Consider the following 15,953-nt stretch of genomic DNA (forward strand, 5'->3'; position numbering starts at 1 on the left):
TAGTTAATGTGAATAAATGCTGATACTGAAGAAATTAATGTAAATTAAGGCAAGATGAGTGGAAAGAACCAAGGACATGCTGTAATTTAGTTCCATCTGCATAGTTCTGAAAACTGGTGTTTGTGGGAAGAATCCTGATGGCACATGTTGTGAAATAGGCACCAAGATCACAACTGTCATGTTGTAGAGAATGTTCTGAACAGGATATTGCCTGCTGCCACTATGCACCCTCCACCTACGGCCATTCATCCTAATAGATAACTTTTTTGTGTTCATGTGTTTACATAACAGCTATATGTACCATGTATTGTTGCACAGGTGGATCTTCTTTCGACAGTAAATGTTTTGCCTCTTATAGGACTGGTACAGGTGCTGGTAGGACGGTACACAGGGTATATCTTATAGCAGGGACAGTCACAGCAGTAGGAGCCATAGGGTAGGGAAATGGGTGTAAAGATGCACAGGGTCTGAAAACAATAATGCAGAGATTGGGATGGCAACAAGGCTGGTATAGGTGGTGGTAGAAGGGTGCACAGGGTAAATCTTACAGCAGGGACAGTCACAGGGATAGGAGCCATAGGGTAGGGAAATAGGTGTAGAAGGTGCACAGGGTCTGACAACAATAATGCAGAGAGTGAGATAGCAATGACAAGCTATTCTAGGTGTGTTGGGCATAGTGTAGAATAGAGTGGACCTCACTTCAGGGCATGATTTTAGTAAGTCTTAGCCTTGTAACATAGTTTTTATTTATTTGTTATTCTTTCAATGAAATTGCTATTTATTCAGCTCTTTGATGTGTTGTAAAATCATAGAAGTTAGTTTGCTGTTATAACAATTGTTACACATAGGCTTACTGTCATTGTCATGCAGGACTGGTAGTACAATGTGCCACAGTTTTACTGGGTCTCACTATGATTTCCATTTGTTATATTGACTATTTACAGACTGTGTAAAATGATTGCTACTGTTAATTTCAAAATGCAATTATCTTGCTCTGAGGCTGGGGGATTGAGCGTACCCTAAATTCTTATAATAAAAATCTCACAATAGTGAAGAAAGAAGGGTGATATAAGATTCAGGGTTGTTGTAAATGATTAGAATCTAAATAAGAGTTATTGAGATAGAACATGTCTAACCAGTAGATATGAAGGATCTGCTAAACTCTCTGTGGGCCATTACCTCAGCTCCATGGGCGTCATGCCTGGATACTGTCAACCAGAAGTTCACTGAAAATTATGCCTGGACATTTCTGTCTTGTTTGAAGACAAATATTAAAATTACTTTGTACTGCCTCTAGGTACAAATATATCTGTAACTGTGTTTATAAAAGTGTTGATCACAGTACTAAGGAAACAAGTGTTATAAAGTGTTTCACAATATAGGGATATTGCATTAAAGTTCCTTAAAATTTGGAAGTATACTGCCAATTGTTACTCAATGTTTATTCAAACTGCAGAAAAAGGGACACAAATTGATGAAACCTCTATTTGGAGGCAATGAGATTAAATTCCTTGCTCCTTATATTAAATTCATCGAAATCTGTCCAAATACTACTTTTCTGGGGGTGATTAATAAATTATACTGATTCCAGGGTAAAAAGGAGCTGAACTCTTTTATAAGATAGGTGCTTTGAGTATTGTTGCTGTTATGCATGTGCAGCACCATGCTGTTCTCCATGCATCATCATAGTCATGTTTCAGCAAGCCAATGTACCATTTCCAGAGAGGTATAATAATAATAATAATAGTAATAATAATAACCGTACAGTTAAAAGGAAGTCACGCTTGATCAAGGTCTGCATCACTTTCCATTTTTAACCAGACATAATGTCTGAGAAAGGAATGAAATAATAATGATAATAACAACAACAACAACAACACTTGACTTGTGACATAGTTTGTGAGGTGAAGTGTACAACTCCAACTCCATTTTGCTTTATTTTTCTCCTCAGGTTTATAGAAATCTCAATTCTGATATCTTGATTGTACAGAATATTTTAACTGGATAAATAAAAAATAAAAAATAAACTACTCACCAAGTGCTGGCAGGAGAACACACGTATAAACGTACTGAAATCTGCAAGCTTTAAGAGCCACTGGCTCTTCTGGCAGAAGGGTTGAACGATAAGAGAGAGGGATGAAGGAAAAGAACTGGTGAGGAAATGGGAACAGAATCTGAAAATTCTTCCGGAACATCAGGTCAGGGGAGACTTACCAGGTGGGATGAGAAGGAAAGACTAAAAAGACTAATTGTTTAGGAGTTAATGCTTCTGCCAGGAGAAGGAGCCACTGGCTCTCAAAGCTTGCAAATTTCAATATCTTTATATGTGTTTTCTGCTGCCGCCACTTGCTGAGTAGATTTTTTTGTCTATACATTTACATCATATTTTCAAATACTGATTATATTCATTGATTGTATAGAATAATATGATATGCATTGACTAAACTGTATGTATGTATGCTTTATACAATTTGCCATAATTCAAGTTAAAACATTAAGAGAAAATTGCTAACATTGCTTCCAACATTTTGCACTAAGTGATTACTAAAAATATAAGCAAATGATTGCATATTTAGAAATGAATAAGTGCAAGTAAACTATTAAAAACTGAATGAAAGATAATGTATTCTGTTTTTTTTTTCTTTTTTACAATTTTGCAATATTGCAAGTACAGGGCTATTACAAATGATTGAAGCGATTTCATAAATTCACTGTAGCTCCATTCATTGACATATGGTCACGACACACTACAGATACATAGAAAAACTCATAAAGTTTCGTTCGGCTGAAGCCGCACTTCAGGTTTCTGCCGCCAGAGCGCTCGAGAGCGCATGAGACAAAATGGCGACAGGAGCCGAGAAAGCGTATGTCGTGCTTGAAATGCACTCACATCAGTCAGTCATAACAGTGCAACAACACTTCAGGACGAAGTTCAACAGAGATTCACCAACTGCTAACTCCATTCGGCGATGGTATGCACAGTTTAAAGCTTCTGGATGCCTCTGTAAGGGGAAATCAACGGGTCAGCCTGCAGTGAGCGAAGAAACGGTTGAACGCGTGCGGACAAGTTTCACGCATAGCCCGCGGAAGTCGACGAATAAAGCAAGCAGGGAGCTAAACGTACCACAGCCGACGGTTTGGAAAATCTTACGGAAAAGGCTAAAGCAGAAGCCTTACCGTTTGCAATTACTACAAGCCCTAACACCCGATGACAAAGTCAAACGCTTTGAATTTTCGGTGCGGTTGCAACAGCTCATGGAAGAGGATGCGTTCAGTGCGAAACTTGTTTTCAGTGATGAAGCAACATTTTTTCTTAATGGTGAAGTGAACAGACACAATGTACGAATCTGGGCGGTAGAGAATCCTCACGCATTTGTGCAGCAAATTCGCAATTCACCAAAAGTTAATGTGGTTTGTGCAATCTCACGGTTTAAAGTTTACAGCCCCTTTTTCTTCTGTGAAAAAAACGTTACAGGACACGTGTATCTGGACATGCTGGAAAATTGGCTCATGTCACAACTGGAGACCGACAGCGCCGACTTCATCTTTCAACAGGATGGCGCACCACCACACTTCCATCGTGATGTTCGGCATTTCTTAAACAGGAGATTGGAAAACCGATGGATCGGTCGTGGTGGAGATCATGATCAGCAATTCATATAATGGCCTCCACGCTCTCCCGACTTAACCCCATGTGATTTCTTTCTGTGGGGTTATGTGAAAGATTCAGTGTTTACACCTCCTCTACCAAGAAACGTGCCAGAACTGCGAGCTCGCATCAAAGATGCTTTCGAACTCATTGATGGGGACATGCTGCGCCGAGTGTGGGAGGAACTTGATTATCGGCTTGATGTCTGGCGAATCACTAAAGGGGCACATATCAAACATTTGTGAATGCCTAAAAAAACTTCTTGAGTTTTTGTATGTGTGTGCAAAGCATTGTGAAAATATCTCAAATAATAATGTTATTGTAGAGCTGTGAAATCGCTTCAGTCATTTGTAATAACCCTGTATTTGTTGCTAAAGATGCACAACAGCCATGTTTTGTAAATAAGAAAAGAAAAACCCATGTGTGTAATATTCACAGCTATCATTCTGTTACAAAAAAGAAAACATGAAAGTTTACTTCTCTATATGTATAGCAAACAACTCAGAGAAAAAATACAATTATTCTGTATACAGAAGAATAGATATTTTTGCAACAAGGAAAACTGCTTGCTCTTTAAAACTGCTCTGCACATTGTTAGCAAAGTTTTCTAGTGCATTCAAGACACACTGGACTTTTACACAGAAAACAAATATCAGATGTCTTCCTCTTCTTATGAAGTTCACACAAGGAGCAAGTTACCCTCTTTTCAAGCATTTCTTCTACTGTGTAAGCAACCACCTCTTCTGACACCGCCAGTAATCTTTGAATACATGTCCAGAGTTCACAATTTATTTTCATCTCATTGAGTCTTCTTTCTAGTTAAGATATGATGAGAGCTTTGACCAAGTTCTTCATGTAATCAAATCTGTTCATCTGTTGGTTATGTTTGAATGAGAAATATGCTACATAGGAACTGACAGCATTGATGTTCAGGATTTGGTAAAAATTGCCATTGGCCATTGCCTGGCATACTGACCACTATCATATTTGGTGCATTTTTCATGCAGAGAATTTACTCCCCTCTTGGTGAGGTTATCAAATTCTGTCATCACTGCCTTGTTCTTTTTTGCCATATACAAACCAAGAGTCTTATCTTTTGTAAATCCAGATAGACAGGAACCAAATTCTCTGATTTTACTGGGGAGGAATTCACTGGGGATCTCTCTCTTGTTTTTCCCCATTGTTGCAACATAAGTCAGCCCTTTGGCTATCATTATGTTCCTTGTATTATTGTTCCTTGTATAGGTTTCAGTAAGCATATTAAAGATTGTGTTGGTTCTGAGAACTTTTGTTCTTCTTCTGAAAGCATACCCCCATCTGAATTTTTGCCTGCATACATTCAGGAAATATACATTTCTAACACAGAGCATCAGTTTTATGCCATATTTTATGTGTTTCTAAGGCATGTATAATTTGAACTTGCAGCAATCATGGAAGCCTATGAGCTTCTCATCAACACAAGATGAGGTACAAACTATGTATGCAGCTTTGCAGTTATACACTAACTTCAAAAACAATTCTGAAATTGCAGCTGTAGGATCTGTTTTCTTTCTCTTACTTCTGGTAGTAGCAGTTTCAAAGTGTACCATTGAAAGAAGTATATTGATCTGATGTTGCTCATAACACACAAAAATATCTCTACCAGAATGCTCATGATTCTAATTGAATGCTGCAGAATACAATAAAAAACCCAGCAAAGCGCAGAGCTCTGTTATGTCTATGTCATGTATATCAGTATGGAAATTTATATTTTTGTCTTTGAGTTTCCATTTTCATGTCAGTCCAGGCTACTATTTCTTGTAGCATTTCTCCTGGGTGAAAGGGGGGGGGGGTGAAAAGTTCCATACTACCTCAGATTCAGTTGAATGTTCTGGTGTTCATGCTTGATCTTTTATACCAGGTGACTGAAAAACAGTATTGTGTTTTTGTGTCCTGCTTCCTTTAACAAAAGGCACTCAAGACCATGTGAACCTGTTTTTTCTTTTCCTTTTTTTCTTATTTTTCACATACCTCTAGGCAGAAGTTTTCCTCACTTGCATGATGTAGCCACAATTGAATTACAGACTCAAAGTCTGTATCATTTGGATGAATACAGCTTTGCATTGGCTTACCTCCACTTGATGTAATGTAGCTTGTGAGGTGCTTCACACAAATTGCATATGCTAATAATAATACAGCATTCTCTCAGTAACAGCTGGGAATGAACTCAGACATCAGCAATGCTCAAGGACATTAGTGCATTAGATAGACGGACGTGGTGGACAGCAAATGTAAAACAAGGTGCCAAAATAAAATTTTAGAGTTACTAATTGGTAAGGGAGACTGTATCTCACAAATAAAGTGATGATAATAAAAGTAATGTTTTTTTGTAATACTGATGGCATTTGGATGTACATGGGAGCATACTTGTTTCTCTGGTTTCAAACCACAGAACATTTGCATGTAGTACTGTTCATAATTACACATGCAATAAAACAAAAGGAGAATATGAAATGAGGAGATCCAATTTATGTAAGATCATACAGTGTTTGCTATCAAATCATTTGACAAAAGAGAAGTGTAGCTTTTGGCTTCCTATTACATGACAATTAGTAGTACATTTAAATTACACAAGCAGTACATTTACAACTACCCAAGCAGCTGATTACTCTGACGTGCTCCTAAGCTTAATTGGATGAGTGCATCGGACAGTGAAATGATACAGAAAGCTCACTTTTTTTTGTCTCAGATTATGTATTTTTTGTCGTCATTATTCTCTCCATAGGACGTTAACAGAATGTAGTAGACTTACATCTGTCTGTAGATGGGGACCACCAATCAGAAGAAGGCATTGTAATGATAAGGATTCTTAACTGTATTCTGGGAAAAGTTTTCAAATATTGATGTAGACTGTTAATACATTCCTCTATTTGCTGCCACATAAATGGAAGCCATTATTGTAGCCTCATGTTAATGGTCTGTGGTGCTCTAAACATCATCATACTGTTTGTGTTAGTACTTCACTTGCTGCAAAAAAGCTCATTTTCTGACCCAAAATACATTATGTGTTATGCATAGCTGAGTGAACAATATATCTGTCCTCTCATATGCTAGTTGTGTGGGCTACCAAAATCCTGTGTGTGACACTGAATATGGCCCTTTTGAACCTATCAGTTTCATACCCATTTAATAGTCTTGGGATCCTGATAAATGCAAGCAGTTATATCACAGAACAATAAACCACAGCTTCAACAGCTGATGATACTGCTGCTGTTGAATTTTGACATCTGCTGGTAGATATTTATTCTTTTGCAGGCAGTATAACATTGTCTTCTCACAAGTATCCAACATTCAGTTTCAATTTCTGAATGGGAAAACTACTGTATAATCTTTCCTTATATGCAGAATGTAAATGGTGTTGCTCCAAACTACATCATGCAGTTGTGCTAAAATGTCAATGGTTTGCATATCCAAACATGTAGTACACTTCATACCAATTTGTTCTTTGGTTCATGCTGCCTTCACAGTCTTGCTATTTTAATGGCCAGCAGTGTAGTAAATTAATGAAAACAGGTAATAATTCTATGTGGCCACTTCACTAATGCATGTATCAAATGAGCAAATATATTGCCTAGTACTATTTTAAATCTTCAAAACAAAAGAAAACTACAATCAGTATACCCATATACTCTCTTCAGTATTACGATTCCTTGCATAGCAAAAATTCATATAATTAAAAAAGTTCTATTGAATTTTAAGTGAAATACTTCATGTATTATCTTACTTTGTCTTTTTATAAAAATAACAATTTGTTCCTGAATGGAATAAATTAATCTAGAGAAACTTTTTATGTAAATTAACTGTAAGAATGCTGTGACATATACAGAAAAATTAATTTTGAATACTGGTATGGAAAAAGTTAAGAACTTTGTTGAAAAGTGCAGTTAGTCTCATGTTTCCTTTTTTTTAAATATCCGAACATTTCATTATGCAACTTTCACTTTCACTGAATCTTTTTATTTTGCAGTCAAATGACTACTGGGGACCAGCTAAAAAGCTTCTTGCAGATTTTCGCTTTCTGTTCAACCTTAAAACATTTGACAAAGACAACATACCTCCTGCCATTATGAAGAAAGTTCGAGCTGAAATAAAAAAACCAGAGTTTAATGCTCAAGCTATAGGAAAAGCATCAAAGGCTGCTGAAGCAATATGTCTGTGGGTGACTGCAATGGACGTATATGAGCGTGTTTCCAAGGTAATAATTACAATTTTTAATATATCGTAAGAGCTGTTATTGAGCAGTTTATGTTAGGAAAAATATGCATGTAATTTGCTCCATTGTATTATTTCAGTTTATTATTATAGTGCCATATTTCCAGCAACATCAACCACCTGAAAAATAAACAACTTTCATAATTTTGTAAAAGGTTACCTAGGGTTCTGCTATTTGCTGATGTTCATTGCAGATTATTTTTGTGTTCGAGGTATTACACAAGCAGTTTAAAATGCAGCAAAAGGTGATCTTGTTACTCAGCGACAATAATTCTGTACTAAAGGAGAAATAAGGAACGTTTTAGTGACAGTCAAATATTACCCCATTAATGTTTCTCTTTAAATTATATCCACATTTAACCCCTTAACTTAACAATTTTTTTCTTCAAATTATGTTCAAAAATAATATTTTTTATTAAATAAAAGCCTCCTATAATGAATGACATTACATATAGACCTATAAAGATGGCTTATAATGCTGAAAATAATGAGTTACAAAATTTTGAAAATCACCAATAATAAAATCTCAAGTATACTCTTGTACTGGACTTTGACTATAATAACCTGAGACTTGAACTCATTTATTAGTTTTGGTGTAGCTATGAGGTCTAAAAATGTATTTCACAATGGTTTCCTGTGAATATAAATCTTGGAGCAGTTGGCTGGAGCACAGTGGATGTATTAATCTTGTACCACTGGTGAGCACTTGTCACTGAAATGACGAACTACCATCACTTTCAGTCTCCAATGAATGTACATAACATTCTTCTTCACTTTCTGAGCTGCTAAATTCATTATAAAACTCAGGATCACTATCGTAATCCTTTGAAAGCATTGCCTAAACAACAATATAAAAGAGATTTCAGTTTGAAATTAACAGAATGTAGAGTGAATTGACAAACTGTGCAACACCCACTGCCCAAACTCTTTGTCTTTAAATATGTCTGCTTGTGTCTGTATATGTGTGGATGGATATGTGTGTGTGTGCGAGTGTATATCCGTCCTTTTTTCCCCCTAAGGTAAGTCTTTCCGCTCCCGGGATTGGAATGACTCCTTACCCTCTCCCTTAAAACCCACATCCATCCCTCTTTCCTGACGAGGCAACCGTTGGTTGCGAAAGCTAGAATTTTGTGTGTATGTTTGTGTTTGTTTGTGTGTCTATCGACGTGCACTTTCGTTTGGCAAGTCACATCATCTTTGTTTTATATATATATATATATTCATTATGTGTGTAAAAATACTGTGTGAGTATTATAGTCCTACCATGCCTAGACCTGCAGATGATAAGTTTTGATATGTAACAAACATATGATAATAACCAATACTGGTATTAAATCTGTAGTGTTTGGCACCACTAGGCTCAGTATTGACAGTCTCAATGATTTTTTACCTCTAGCCCCTAGGGTTTTGGGGGACAGTAAAGACAGTGACACAACTATGTTATGCCTGCAGCAATTTTTTCCAAGCTTGGCAGACATATCATTATCTACTCGGAGAAATTTAAAAAGGCAGCAAGACACCCCTAGCACACTTATGGCTGGGGATTGAGGTGAAGAGATGTGATATAAAAGCATAACTCAAGAAAACCAGTGATACCTATGGTTGAGGATGGAAAATAAGATCGTTGAGACCAAAATATAACTCAGGACAACCTGAAACAATTTCATCCAAACTCAGTGTATACATGATAAATGATTTGTATAAAAGTACTGTGGGAGTAATACAGATACCCTGCTACTTTTAGGGTCGGAGGTGGGCATGAGAAAGGATGACATGTAAAAATCTTTGAAAGTGATCTGTTGATAATTCTTCCCTGTATTTATTTGACTTGAAATACTGTAAGTATACTGAAGTGAATCTGTTTGTTACTTGTGTCATTTATTGCATCAGCCAGATTATGAAATATTGACTTTATTACAAATGTAAAAAGTTTTTGTTCCATTTTGACACTTAAATAGTTGAACTATTTGTGCCCAGCTGTTTTCATACTTCTTATCCAGGCAAAATTACAGGTTTCCACAGGATTAAGATAAAACAGTGGAAAGTCCTGAAACAATAGACAAGTAATGTCACTACGGAAAAACTATCTCAAGAGAAAGAGAAAATAACAAACCCAAGTTGCAAGTATCTTCAACGACTATTTTATGACTGTAAGTGGAGAATTAATCAGTAAGGTTACTCCAACTTACCAAAATGCAACAGTGCCATCATTTAAGATCAACAGCCTGCCACCTTACTGTGTCTGTATCCAACAACTGCAGAAGAAATCTAGACTGTTATAAAAATCTTAAAAATGAAACAGTCTTTGAGAGTAGATGGTATACATGATAAAGTAATAAAAAGAATAGTGAAATGATTGAAAGCCACTAACACATTTATGCAATAGTTGACTGGCTTCAGGGGCTTTACCTTCTTGTCAAGATATTACAACATTGAAACCAATGTACAAAAAAGGAAATGCAGAAGAAGTTGGCAATGACAGACCAGTAGTCCTATTGTCTGGATTCTCAAAAATTTTAGAGAAGGTCTTCCACGAAAGACTTATAGGCTATATCCAGGCTATATGCAAAAACACCAACTCCTGTCAACAGTACAACATGAGTTTAAAAAGAACCAATCAATCAATACTACTATCTATGAATTCATAATGAAATTTGTGAGAAAATGGACAGTGCTGAATATATTACTGTTTTATGCCATGACTTGTCAAATGCATTCAGTATTATGGATCCTGAGGCACTAGTACATAACTTAAATCGACTTGGCATCAGAGGCACATCTAGTGACCAGATCAGGACATAACTTTGTGGATGTGAACAAACAGTGGAAATACATCACACTGAATGCAACTATATTACAAACCATTCATCAGATTACCAACTGATGAAATATGTGTTCCTCAAGTATCTGTACTGGGACCAGTGCTGCTGCTTCTGTATGTAATTGACATACATTGTCAAAATACTTACAACAAAATTTCTCATCAATTCAAAAATAGAAAACATAACAAAGATAACGGACAGTATAGCAGAGTAATTCACACACAATAAAGCCATTACAAATGATGGAAAAATGAAGCACTCAACTTCCATAATGTCAAGGCAAAGGTCGTATAAACTATAAATATCCAGTTGTCAGACAGAGCTGTAAATGGAGTTGACCTGAAAAAGTTTCTCAGGCTCTCAGCCTGGGATAATGTCAGGTGGATAATGCATATCAACAAACTCATCAAAAAACTGAGTAAATCTTGGTATGTGATGAGGATCCTAGAAAGGTGCTGAAAAAAAGACTGCCTAAAATGTGAGTACTATGCAAATATTCAGTCATAATTATAGAAGGTAATGTCTTCAAGCCACTCTTCAAAAAAATGCAAATCCCTCCACTTCCATGCCTGCATATACACTGATAGGAAAAAAATTTCAGCACCAAAAAGTAATTCATCTAGAGTAATGAAATGTTGGTAATATAGTTGTCTACATAATATATGTAAGTAACAAAAGATCCAAGATGGAATAATGACAGCTGGACCGTAGAGATGCTAAAGACTCTCCCCAACATAATGTTTTTCACTTCAGTGACTTGTTTCAAAGCCTGTGCCACCTGGATCCTTCGTACCAACACCACCTTTTCTGAACTTTGCAGGTGGGAACCCTTCCTGCAATATGTTATACATTCCTGTAACTCTCTTGGCCTCAAGTTTCTCTAGTCACTGTCCTTCAGCCACCTATCCCTTTCCGTGTTTCCACTCCAGTGCTACAGAGCCTTCCGTTCTTCAACGCACCCACAGTCTTTTTATTTCTCTCCTTTTCCATCCCCCACCCCACCCATTTAACCTCCTGACAGTACCTAGCTGCCCTCCCCTTTCCCCACCCCATATCTGTATTCTCCCATAAGGAACACTACTGTCCCTCACCCGTAACCTGCCATCCCTCCCCCTACTTGCCCCAAGCTCCTCCTTACCTTCGTCACCCAGATTACTTCTCCATCACTTACTATTGCTCACAGTCTGGCCTTGGCAGCCAGAGACAGTGGTCCTGTATCTGTGAGTATGCATTTGTATGAATGTGTGTTTATGTTGTGTAATTCAGAAGAAGGCCTTTTGGCTGACAATGTACATGCCTAGCAGTCTTCTTGTTGTGCCTGTGTGCAAATTAGTATCTCCACTATATGGTGAGCAGCAATCTATCCTCTTCATTATATAACATACTTGAGAGATTAACATTGCAAGATCACAGATTAATGTAAGCATGAGATAAGTCATTGAAAATGTGAAATGCTGGTACATTAATAACCAGTGTAAATTGTGTTGTGCAGGTGCCAGATGTCAGTTTGTGGGGTGGAGTTTCATGCCTGTTGCACCAGGTTGGTCAATACAGGGATGGTTAATGCTGTTTGTGAATGATGCTGGAGTTGTCACCTGATGAAGTGCCATTATATACTCTATAGGAGACAGATCTGGTGATTGAGCAGGCCAGGCAATATGTTGACTTTCTGTAGAATGTGTTGGGTTATAACAGCAGTATGTGGGCAAGTATTATCCTCTTGTAAAACACACCCTGGGATGCTGCTTATAAATGGCAGCACAACATGTCAAATCACCAGATTAATATGCAAATTTGAAGTTAGGGTGCTTGGGATAACAACAAGAGTGCTCTTTCTGTTATATGAAATTGCAACTCAGACAATAACTCCAGGTATAGGTACAGTGTGTCTAGCACATGGTAGTAGGGTTACTGGCCTCCAACTGGCCTCCTCATAACCAACACACAGCTATCACTGACACTGACGCAGAACAAGCTGTCGTTAGATATCCCAACAGACTTCCTCTCTGTACTCCTATGAACTTTCACTTGACACCACTGAACTCACAAATGGCAGTGGTTTGGGTCAGTGGTATGCATGCAACTGGGCATCTGGCTTGGAGATGTCCTTGAAGTAACTGATTTTTAACAGTTCTTTTTGCACTGTGGTTTGCTGCTGCAGATGCAGTACAATGTGCCAGAACCATATGCCAAACATGATGATCTTCCCTTTTCTTACTGCCACATGGCCATCCAGAGCCTGGTCTTCTTGTGACCATATATACTCTTGACCACTGTTGCCAACAATCATGAACAGTAGCTACATTCCTGCCAAGTCTTTCTGCAGTATTGCAGAAGAAACATCTATCTTCTCATACTCAGTAAGATCTTGATAATAGCATCATTGTCACCTGAAAGGCAATCATGACTAATATCGACTCACTTCAAAATCTTAATAGCTGTCATACTTCAGGTGTATAAACTCATCTACCAACTTTCATTTATGACACACAACACCTTCTTAGAATTGCAGATTTTTCCTTCACTGTATATGAAACAGTAGTACTGATAAACAAGTATGTGATAGAAAATAACACTCTCTTCCTGAAGAATGAATATGTTCACACCCAAACTACAGGGAAAAAAAGTGGCTTCCATATGCATAAAATGAACACTAGGCTGTGCCAAAATAGAGTTCTTCATCCTGGAAAACGGATATTTAGAAAATTACCAAATAACATAAAGGCAATAAGCAGCATTCTAGGGTTCAAAGCTGCAGTGAAGGCATTTGTAATTGACCATTACTGTGATAGCCTGATAGAGTTCATTGATAAATAATAGTGGACCAGTAATCTCTATTGTAATTGCAAGTAATCAATGATGATGTTTTACAATAAGAGGAACAGCGTTGTGTTAAATTGTGTCCAACATCTTACTGTATCCACAAGTTATCATGTACAAATAAATAGTTATATAAACTGCATAGCAAAATTTGGTGCACATAAAGATGAAACATACATATAATATCTGTGAAAATCTCTCTCTCTCTCTCTCTCTCTCTCTCTCTCTCTCTGTGTGTGTGTGTGTGTGTGTGTGTGTGTGTGTGTGTGTGTGTGTGTGAAGTAAATGTTACATACCCATAAGAGGGCAAACCTGTGGGCAGAAAGCTAGTTTATTTATAAAACTCAAACAACTCATATGATCTATGTTGCTCTCTCATACTGTAACCACACAGTAGTTCTCAGATTCTTTACCATAATTTATATCTATAACCTTAGTATCGCACTGTAAAAATCATATTTATGTAGTCAAATTTCACACAATGCTCAGTTATGGATCAAAGTAAGGGTTGAGACTTGTTTGATTACTAACTTCAGGTTCTCTGCCCAATGTATTTATACTACAGCTTATGACACACATTTGTTCCTGTAGTGAGCACTCCAGGGTGATAGGTACTGTATTTTGTACTACTTTCACACAGTGCCTTGGCAGCACAGATTAGTTTCAGATTTACAAAATACAACATAACTGAATTAGACAACTATAAATAAAACTGATTAGTGGCATTATGGAACCTTGCAACAGCCACACAATATTCATTCACTTACATATCTTTTGTAACATATTAACCCATTAGCGCCAGAATTAATTTTTTCGTGATTTTTTTAAAAAAAATTGCGTTATTATGTCTGTAAAAGGCATAAATTTACACAACAGAGTTGTTTTGACAAAAGTCACTACCTCCATTAGTGAGATATTTGTGTTGCCATATGGCAACGCCAAGCGCTTTCACTACCTAAATTTATATGGATTACAACTTCAACTAAAACAGTAGGTTATTTAAAAATATATTATTACATACACAAGTTTTGTGCAAATTTATTATTCAGTCTTCATCATACAACTGATACTTTATAACACAGTACAATTAATAATCAAAAATCAAACCTTGAGCTCAGCATTAATTTACATGAAATGGAATAAAACAGTAAGTACACAATCCCACATTACACTTTGAACACATTGTTCTCACAATAGATTCACAGTCCTTGTGTGCACACCTTTTCTTCTTCTTTCCTTCTGTGTGCTGGACGAGGTGGTCAATCTTATCAAACCTAAATGAATCTGATATGCGGTTGTCGCAATATGCTCTTGATGCAGATGGTCTCCCTGCTCCTTTTGGTAAAGCTTGGTGTCTTTGCAAGTACACTGTTGCTGCTTCTCTCTTGAAATCAAGCTGAGAAATAGTTTGGTTTCTTGCTTTATTATACAAAATCCAACTGTTTTGTATGGTGACATCTAACATCAATGTAAAGAGACCCCGGTACCATTTCTTGCTTCTTAGTGCAATGCAATAGCATGCTAGATTCTGATCCATCTGATCAGTACCTCACATATATGTATTATATTTGGCTACCAGTTTTGGTCTGGGAATCCTTTGCTTTTTTAGTTGCGAGAATCTCTTGACTTGGCCGACTTCTTGTGTACCACATGAAGAAGTGATCATTGTGACAACTGATTTATCCAGCCACCGCACATACAATAATCCATCATTCTTCTCTATTCGGATCTGGGGGCTCAACAAACACATCACCTTCAATATCATCATTATAAAGAGTCTCCAGTGCCTCAGCAAGCAAGAAACCTGTTCTAAAACAAAAAAGAAAAAATTCGTCCTTTTACTGAGTACAACGACCTAGCATTGCCATATGGCAACATAATGAACGTAATTTATTTCACAGCAACCAGTAACCTCCAAAGAATATATATTTGAGTATTTAAAGCACAACCATACTAAAAAGCCAAATTATGTATTGTAAGTTACTGTATAAAACATACTTACTCGAACTTATACTCCATTTTTCTTCGTCATTCAGCAAACAGTGACTTCCAACACTGCTTATGCCGCAGAATTTAAATGTATTGTTAAAACTGTTGCACTGTAGTAATCTTTACAGTCTTGTGGAATGGAATCCAGTGCTGCCAACACTCTTGCTTCGTTGATGTCGTGGAATCAACGATTTTAAAAAAGTGTTACAAACGTTGCCATATGGCAACGCACGGCGCTAATGGGTAAAGTCTTAGTCAACTATGTATGGATCTATACATTAATATTTGTGTCTCATTTTACATGACATTATTTTTAATTTTAAACTCATCACATAACGTAGCCATATCTATGATAAAATAGTAATGCTTAGGAGTAATCATCAATATGCACTGAGGATAAAGTAAAGTCTTACCTTTTTTTC

General features: G+C 36.9%; 1 protein-coding gene across 1 annotated transcript in view; it reads left to right on the forward strand.

The window, feature by feature from the left end:
* Nucleotides 1-15,953, forward strand: part of LOC126482097 (dynein axonemal heavy chain 7-like) — a 482,833-nt gene that overhangs the window by 100,899 nt on the left and 365,981 nt on the right. The window contains exon 7 of the mRNA XM_050106073.1: nucleotides 7,656-7,883. Within this exon, the coding sequence (XP_049962030.1) occupies nucleotides 7,656-7,883 (228 nt within the window). The remainder of the gene's footprint in view (nucleotides 1-7,655; nucleotides 7,884-15,953) is intronic.

This window comes from Schistocerca serialis, chromosome 5, assembly GCF_023864345.2.
Source record: "Schistocerca serialis cubense isolate TAMUIC-IGC-003099 chromosome 5, iqSchSeri2.2, whole genome shotgun sequence".
Classification (NCBI taxonomy): Eukaryota; Metazoa; Arthropoda; class Insecta; order Orthoptera; family Acrididae; genus Schistocerca; species Schistocerca serialis.